The sequence below is a fragment of the Miscanthus floridulus genome, chromosome 4 (assembly GCF_019320115.1).
Source record: "Miscanthus floridulus cultivar M001 chromosome 4, ASM1932011v1, whole genome shotgun sequence".
Lineage (NCBI taxonomy): Eukaryota > Viridiplantae > Streptophyta > Magnoliopsida > Poales > Poaceae > Miscanthus > Miscanthus floridulus.
In genome coordinates, this window is record NC_089583.1 from 95110278 (window position 1) to 95118960 (window position 8683).

Sequence of the window (8683 nt, forward strand, 5' to 3'; positions counted from 1 at the left end):
GAAGTACTGCTGGCTAGTTTGTGTAAGAGAAAAATACTGTTCCGGTTAGAAATTTACGATCGTTTATGACAAGCCACAGCCAAACGAACAGGTTGTATATATTTTGATCGGTCTACAAGCTTGAGACAACAATAACTTTTGTTGTCGGCAACCCATATCATATTCCAGGGCTCATTGCAAAGCAAGAGACAAAAAGGTGACGCCCCCTCTAGGCCAAATTCTTCAACCAAGCAAAAACTAAATACGCCAAAGAACATATATAACCAAATCCTCGCTTAAGCATAAGTATTTAAATTTGAATGGAATAAAATTGTTGAACAACGTTTTCAACAGTCATGTTCAAATACAAATATTTGCTGAATGACAAATTGACATTTGAACAACAAACCTCACTTGTTTTAAAATTGCACCAGAGTTGTCGTTCCAACGATGTTTTGAGCCGAGGGTGATTTTGTTGCTATTGAGTTCATTGTGAGCCCCAATTCCAAATTCAAGTGGGCGGGTTCTACCATAAGGAACCCAACAAACTTAGTCCATGGAGGGTGTACATATTGTTGTTGCAGCACTAAACTTAAAATGCATATGCCATCGATGATGTTACCTAGAGACAAGGAAGGTTTATGAAGCCATTAATCTATGAAGCACCACACTTGAATGGATGTAGATCACAAATCACACGATGGTTGAACCACTACTTTCAATGAGAAGGGACGTTGGATGAAGCCATTAGCGCAGACACAACCTGAAACAATCTAGTAGTTTCCATAGATGTCATGTCAATAAGACACTCTCTTTGAAAACTCTCACCTAACGTCGAGTTTAATTTCTTGATGGGGACCCACAAATAATTCCGACCAATCTCATTGCCATCTCTCTATCATCCCTTTTCTCCCTCCTATCCCCCCACTCTGCCTTTTCTCCACATACCCGATGGCGCAAGTGAGCGCACCGGTGGCTGGCATGTGGCGCGACTGTGCACGACGGGTAGCTGTAGTGAGCGCTAGGGGCGCATGGGGGGTTCTAAACCATACAAACGTAACGGCCTTTGGGGTTGAATATCCCAAAGTATCTATGTATAGAAGAAAGATTGATTATACCCCATTTGTGCACATCTGCTAGCTCCCATATATATTATCGAACAAATAATAAGCAAATGCAACAAAGCCCACAACACAAGCAAACAAAACTTTGCAGGCGAGATGATTAACAACTATTGATTTCTCCCACCAAACACCATCAGCAATTGAGCACCGTTTGCGTAACCTTAAATGCGAGCACCGATATCAAATTCGACCGGTGGTTCCATCATAAGGAACCCAATCAGCTCAGTTCGTGGAGGATATACATATTGTTGTTGCAGCACTAAACTTAAAATGCATATGACATCGATATCGCGGTGTCAACTCTGCAGCTTTGATGTAATCTAGCGACAAGGAAGGTTGATGAAGCCGTTAATCTATGAAACACCACACATGAATGGATGTAGACCACAAATCACACGATTGGTTGAACCACTACTTTCAAGTTTCAATGAGAAGGGACGTTGGATGAAGCATTAGCGCAGTCCCAACCTGAAACAATTTAGTAGTTTCCATAGATGTCATGTCAATAAGACACTCTCTTTTGAAAACTATCTCACCTAATGTAGAGTTTCTTGCTGGGGACCCACAAATAATTCCGACCAATCCCATTGCCATCTCTCTTTCACCCTTTTCTCCCCGGTAGGGGTGCATGGTGTTGCAGTGGGAAGGGGTGTTGCGGCACGAGCGCAGACGTGGTAAGCACACCGACGTCAATTGGCTTTTGGAATCTCAGGAGTCAACAACGTGTCGACCAAGTCTTCCTATTGTTGGTCGCCTTCGGGAGAGATTCTCTGCTTGTCATCTAAGAATGTTGTTGAAAAACAATTCTAGCCCCATGGCCTTGGCCAGTGCCACGCGCGGAGGAGGCACTTGGAAACGAGGCCACCATTGGTACTGAGCTCGCCGAACCAAGGCGTCATGAGAGAACGGGGTGGTGGCAAGTGTGGTGTGCAAGGTTGGCACCAACAAGGCGTGGCGGCGAGCAAGTCGCAGGCTAACGGTGAGGACTGAGGAGCGTGAGGTAGTCCCATCATGGGTCCCCAAAAATATGGGGAAGAAACGACCACTCGTCTCCAAGGTAAAATCAGTAGTTTGTTGGTCTCTTGGAACGCGAGACGACGTGGTTTTTCTCAACTGAGGAACAATTTCTCTTTTTGTTTTCTTCTCTTTCTTCGTCAGATCTATTGTCACACGAGTTATTTACTTACATGGTATGGTATTTAATGCTATATAAAAACTATACTAGCTGAAAGGTCGGGACTGCCCTTACTTTAGTTCAGGAGTAGAATACAAGAGTAAAACTGGTGGCCATTTAATCGCTCGGGCACCCGGCTAAGCCTGTTCGGCTGGTATTAAAGCCGGCTGATAAGTCGACTGAAACTATTTTATTGTGAGAGAAAAATACTATAGATTCTAGCTGATAAATCGGCTGATAAGTTCAAACGAATGGGCCCACATCAATATCTAAAATATCCAAAGCACCGCGAACCAAGCATGGATTGCATGTATCTAATTAACTTCCTCGATTGTATTCCTGGCTCTAAATAAACCATACAAAACGTAACGGCCATCGGGGTTGAATATCCCAAAGTATCTATATACAGAAGAAATATTGATTATGTGCATATCTGCTAGCTCCCATGTATATTATATCGAACAAACAATAAGCAAATGCAACAAACCCCACAACGCAAGCAAACAAAACTTTGCAGGCGAGATTATTAACAACTCTTGATTTCTCCCACCAAACTCCATCAGCAATTCAGCACCGGGCCGTTTGCGTAACCTTATATCAATTAACAGTGCAATCTGCTAAATGCACTGACCATTTGCACCTCAATTGCATATCGTAACATATGCCTGAATCTGGATGGACAATCGATCGTCACTTCAGCCTGGCCACCTTCCAGCTCCGCCTGTCCAGGGGCTCGCTGCTGCCGGTGACGTCTTGCAGGTCTGGGGTCGTTAGCTCGCTGCTCGCGGCGACCACCGGGACGATCTCCTTGGTTGTCCGCCGCTCCCCACTGAACCTGAGCATCTCGACCACCTCGGCCATGGCCGGCCGGCTCTCGGCGTTGCTCTGCGTGCACAGCATGGCGGCCTCGACCACGGCGCGGAGCTGCTGCGCGTCGAACAGCCCGGCGAGGCGCGGGTCCGCGATGCGCTCCCACTTGCGGCGGTCCACCAGCGGCGCCGCCCACTGCACGATCTCGCGCTTGACGCCGCCGGGGAACTTCTCGAGCGGCCGGCGCGCGCTGACGAGTTCTAGGAGGAGAACGCCGAAGCTGTAGACGTCGCAGCTCTCGGAGACCTTCCCCCACATGGCGTACTCCGGCGCAAGGTAGCCCAGCGTGCCCTTCACCCGCGTCGTCAGGTGTGACACGCCGTCGGGTACGAGCTTGGCGAACCCGAAGTCGGCGACCTTGGGAACGAAGTCCGCGTCCAGCAGCACGTTGCTCGCCTTGATGTCCCGGTGTATGATGTGCGGGTTCGCCTCGTGGTGCAAGTAACTGAAATAATAAAGACACGTATGGATTGTTAACGAGATGAAATTGCAGGAATCAATGGAGTCTTTGGGTGCATGGTGTGTGTGCATGCATGACGATCGACTCACGCGAGGCCCTCGGCGGCACCGATGGCTATGGAAACGCGGCGTGCCCAGTCGAGGGGCCGACGATGCTGCTGGGAGGAGGGGGCGCCGCGTTGGGGGTGGAGATGCGTGAGTAGGCTGTGGTTGGGCAAGTAGTCATAGACGATGAGGCGCTCATCGCCGCCGGCGTAGAAACCGCGGAGGCTGAGAAGATTCTTATGACGGACACGGCCGAGGATCTCCACCTCAATGGCGAACTCCATCTCCGCCTTGGCCGTCATCGCCTTCAGCCGCTTCACCGCGATCTGAACACGTATCGCACCGCACATTTGTCAGGAATCAGGATGCACGCCGGCCGCCGCCGGCAACAAATAAACGAAACTGACAAGACCATGAACAGATATCTAGTGCATGCACCTCGACGCCCTTGGCGGTGCGGCCCCAGTAGACGGTGCCGAATCCGCCCTCCCCGAGCTTGTTGCTGTCGTTGAAGTTGTTGGTCGCCTGCAGGAGCTCCTTCAGGCTGTAGATCTCCCATGGATACTCTATACTCCTGCTCTTAGGTGTCCTCGACGGATTCCTCCTTCAAATTCATCCGGCAGTGTCACAGGAAGATTCATAAGCTCGACTGATCGCGATATCAGAGATGCAGCCGTGCATGCACGGGATCACGAGGTAGCCTTGCAGATACTCATGGTCAACGAAGCATATATGTGTACCTGCGAGTGCGACGACCGGCGGGTGATGCGGCGGCTGGCTCCGGCTCATCATCGCCGGCGACGCAGCAGAAGCACCTGTTGATCATCTCTACGCAGACCAACCGATCGACGAATCTCTACGCAGAGGGAAGGGGACGAGGAGGAGGACGACCAATCTCTGGATGCGGATCCAGGTGAGAAACCGAGGCTGGAAGAGAGAATGTTTCCAGGGGCAGCTAGTTAGGTCTAGCTTGTTGTTTGTCTCGCTGGCTAAATTATCCTGCCTCTCCTTGGAGACTTCACTCCTATAACAGTGACATCTATACTTGGCCATATGGCCCAGGCACGATGGGTCGGCCCAGGCACGGCACTAAGAAGCACGGCCTAGGCACAGCCCGGCCCGGCCCGGCTCCCATTGTGCCTGTGCCTGGCACGGTCCGGTCGTAGTGGCCCAGCCACGGCACGGATAATGGGCCGGCACGACACGGCCCGATCAACTCTAGCCATCGGATGCTTTTAGAAGATTCCATAGCCGTTGGATAAAGAGTATGTAGCACCAAAATCTAATTCCCCCAAGGATTCCTCCTAGTAGCCGTCATCTCTCGATCTCTCTCGTCCTCCACGCGCAGTCCCGCCCAGCTCCTCCTTTGGTCCTCTCGAGCTCCCCACTGTGGCTCCCCATGGCGGCTCCTCCGTCCGTGCTCCCGTCCTTCCCGTCTGCTCGACGGCGCGGCGACCTCTGTGCGGTGGCGCGGTGACCTCTGTGCGGTGGCGTGGCTAAGGGTGCGTCTTCACGGCGCCGACGCTCGGCCAGGGCGCAGCGGCACGCGGCAGGGGCGAGCTCGCGCGGTGGAGACACGTCTGCGACGGTGGCGCGTCCGACGAGAGTGCGGCTCAACGGTGGCCATGACGACGGGCTGGCACGGCCCCGGCGGGCCGTCATGCCCATCGGCACGGCTGAGTCGTCATAGGGCCGTGCCTGGGCCGGGATGCCGGCACGGCACGGCAGCGCCGCCGTGCACCATCGTGCCAAGCCCCACCGTGCCATGCCTCACCGTGCCAGTGTCGTGACGTGCCTGGGCGGCCCATTTGGCCATGTACAGTGACACCCCCCTCCTGCGAAGATGTGGTCGATCTCTAGAACGCACACCACATGAAACCAAGCTAATATGAACTCTGAACTGGAGTAGCCACACTATCTGGTGGCTATGCACGTTGCCCATTCAGATAACTGACTGACCACTGCACTGTTCATCAGAATACCAGGTGGATTGTATGACACATAACCGCCGCGTGCTATTGACCAGGTCAGTCAGACAGGTGAAATCGACAGAGCAGTAGAACCACGTTATGACTCATAACAGGGGTTGGTTCAAACGGTCTCTTGTTTCTTTCCATGCGTCTCAATGCATTTGTCTGAGACATGTACTAGGCTCCTAGCTTTTGAGTCTTGAATAAGTCAGCAAATTTCTCTGTTTCTCTGAGTAGATAATTGAAGCGATCGCGCGCAGGCAACAGCACAAAAACAAAGGGATTTACACCACTGCTTACCACATACCTAATCTGCTAGTGACTGCTGCCGCTTCCATTTGTTTATAGATGAAGATGTCACATGGATTGGTCAATGAAATGTAAATCCATGGAAAGCTCGTGGCACGACCAGACAAATTAACCACTTGATATATTGAGAACAAAAAAAGGAATCCCGTCTGAAGAATGCAGAGGAAGCAACATATGTTAGGTTCAGAGCCCAAATTCAGTTTTATTTTGTCAGCTTGCTTGCTGCTGGTCATCGTCTAGTGTCCCTATACAAATGCACATATCTGAATTTGAGATTCTTGCAATCCGGCCGCATGAGCAATCCCACTCTATTTATGTGTTAGTCTTATCTTCTTGTCCTCACAACGAGATATATGATACTCAGATATTTGTTGCATCTGAATTGGGGGTGTTAACACAATTTAATTTGTCAACAAAGATGGTCAAAGCAATACCACACTGGTTGGTGAAATCACATTCCCTCCTCTACACAGCAAGGAAAAGATAGAAATCCCCTACAAGTGATCCTTTTACTCCTGAACAAATAGCTATTCTTCAATATCATATCACTGAGTGAAATAAGCTTAATGCCAATACTTCTCAGAGATGATTTAATGCTAAAAAACAATACACTATCACTCTACATGCCTTGCAGCCTTCATATTGTCCTTGGAACTATTCACCATGAAAATCACCGCAGATCGATCAAGTATAGATTTTTCACCAACAAATCCATAAGGAGTTCACCAAGCTACTCGGCCTCAACAATGGAAATGTCTAATGCTACGAGTTTCGCTTCTATTGTTGTCACACTCTAGTATCTAAACGGCTCAGATCCACTCTGTACGTTAAGCGAACCACTGAAAGGTCCTAATGGCTAGAGGGGGGGGTGAATAGCCTAATAAAATTTCTACAACAACACTTAACAAAATAGTTAGACAATTATGAGGCGAAGCAAGTGTTACGCTAGCTTACTCAAAATGCAAGTCACCTACCACAATTCTAGTTTAGATAGTGTCGATTCACACAAGATATATGACACTACCCTATGTTAGTGTGTTCTCAAAGGCTAACTAAAGAGCCACACCAAGCAAGCAAGCAAGCTCTCACAACTAGTTACACTAAAGAGCTTGTTAACTAGTTTGCGATAATGTAAAGAGAGTGATCAAAAAGATTATACCGCCGTGAAGATGAATGAACCAATCAATTACAAGGATGAATAACAATGAAGACCAATCACCTCGGAATCAATGATGAACACAATGATTTTTTACCGAGGTTCACTTGCTTGCCGGCAAGCTAGTTCTCGTTGTGGCGATTCACTCACTTGGAGGTTCACGCGCTAATTGGCTTCACACGCCAAACCCTCAATAGGGTGCCGCACAACCAACACAAGATAAGGATCACACAAGCCACGAGCAATCCACTATAGTACCTTTTGGCTCTCCGCTGGGGAAAGATCAAGAACCCCTCACAATTACCACGATCGGAGCCGGAGACAATCACCACCCTCCGCTCAATGATCCTCGCTGCTCCAAGCCGTCTAGGTGGCAGCAACCACCAAGAGTAACAAGCGAAATCTGCAGCGAAACACGAACACCAAGTGCCTCTAGATGCAAACACTCAAGCAATGCACTTGGATTCACTCTCAATCTCATAAAGATGATGAATCAATGATGGAGATGAGTGTGAGGGCTTTGGTGATGAGGACATCACTACTTTATCGCATACAAGCCAAGTAGAGGAGGAGATCTAGCATGGGCGTCCAATTCATCTTTTTCATGGTGGAAGCCTAGTCCAACTCAAGTTCGAGTTCGGTTCGGGCTCCAGAACCAGTCTGCCTTAAACTAGTCACCCAGGACGTATCTGGACTCCATTTTCGACAATCCATATATGGTTGGAAAGATAATTTGATAAGGAAGCCAATCCAAGTGGTTTCACGTCAAAAGACCTTCGGAATCAATAGGAATCGTCGAAACAAGTCAGCGTCCAGAATCTGCCAGGGTGCTGTGACACCGTCTTTTGGTCCGTTGGACCGTGTATCGTGTTTGGACCCATTAGGGGGCGCGTCCAGGGGGGTGACGCCCAGGACTCTATAAATAGCAGCCATCACTCTCCTTAGGGTTTGGGTTTTGTTTAGTTCTTGATTTCCTCGTGAAACAGACATCGTTTTGCTGCAACTGTCGCCGCCAAGGCCGCTTGCTGTGAACCAGGGCCCTAGTTCTTGATCTTGTTCACCTGTGGTGATTAGTCCTTTCAAATAAAGACTTGAACTCCTTCTTGATTTCATAAGCCTCATATTTATTTGCAATTTCAGATTGTGTTTATTCTGTTCTTGCTTGTGTTCTCGATTCGCTTGCAGGAAAGCCTTCTCGGCGAGGTCAATCGCGTTCGCGTGGTTGATAACCAACGGAGCAGTAGTGTAACAGTTGCGGGGGTCCGAATCAATCTTGGTTCGAAGCCTAGATCGTGAACGTCGAGTCTCCACCAATTGATGCTATCATACCTTTCGGAAGATCGGGCCTAGTCTACATCAAGTGGTATCAGAGACCTTGTTGTCCGTTAGGTATAACTTTGTTTCCCCCTTTAGATTATTACTGTTTTTGCATTACCTACTATCCACAAAAAGCCAAAAAAATATACATCATCATATATTCCTTGTCCTATAGCCTTATTGTGCCATGTAAGTTCGTCTCTGATTTGCGTTGTTGAGTTTGTGTCCTAGGTCAAGTTCTTGTTGCTGGTTTTAGATCGTTTTTTTAAGTCCAGTTTGT

At 48.9% G+C, this 8683-nt stretch overlaps 1 protein-coding gene across 1 annotated transcript; it reads right to left on the reverse strand.

Moving 5' to 3' along the window:
- Positions 1-2686: 2686 nt before the first annotated feature.
- LOC136552183 (PTI1-like tyrosine-protein kinase At3g15890) lies at positions 2687-4477 on the reverse strand. The gene is made up of 4 exons (XM_066543721.1): positions 4392-4477; positions 4090-4255; positions 3697-3977; positions 2687-3592 (listed from the first exon to the last, which is right to left on the reverse strand). Exons 1-4 carry the CDS (start codon positions 4475-4477, stop codon positions 2968-2970), a joined length of 1158 nt encoding a protein of 385 aa, XP_066399818.1. The 3' UTR covers positions 2687-2967.
- Positions 4478-8683: the final 4206 nt, after the last annotated feature.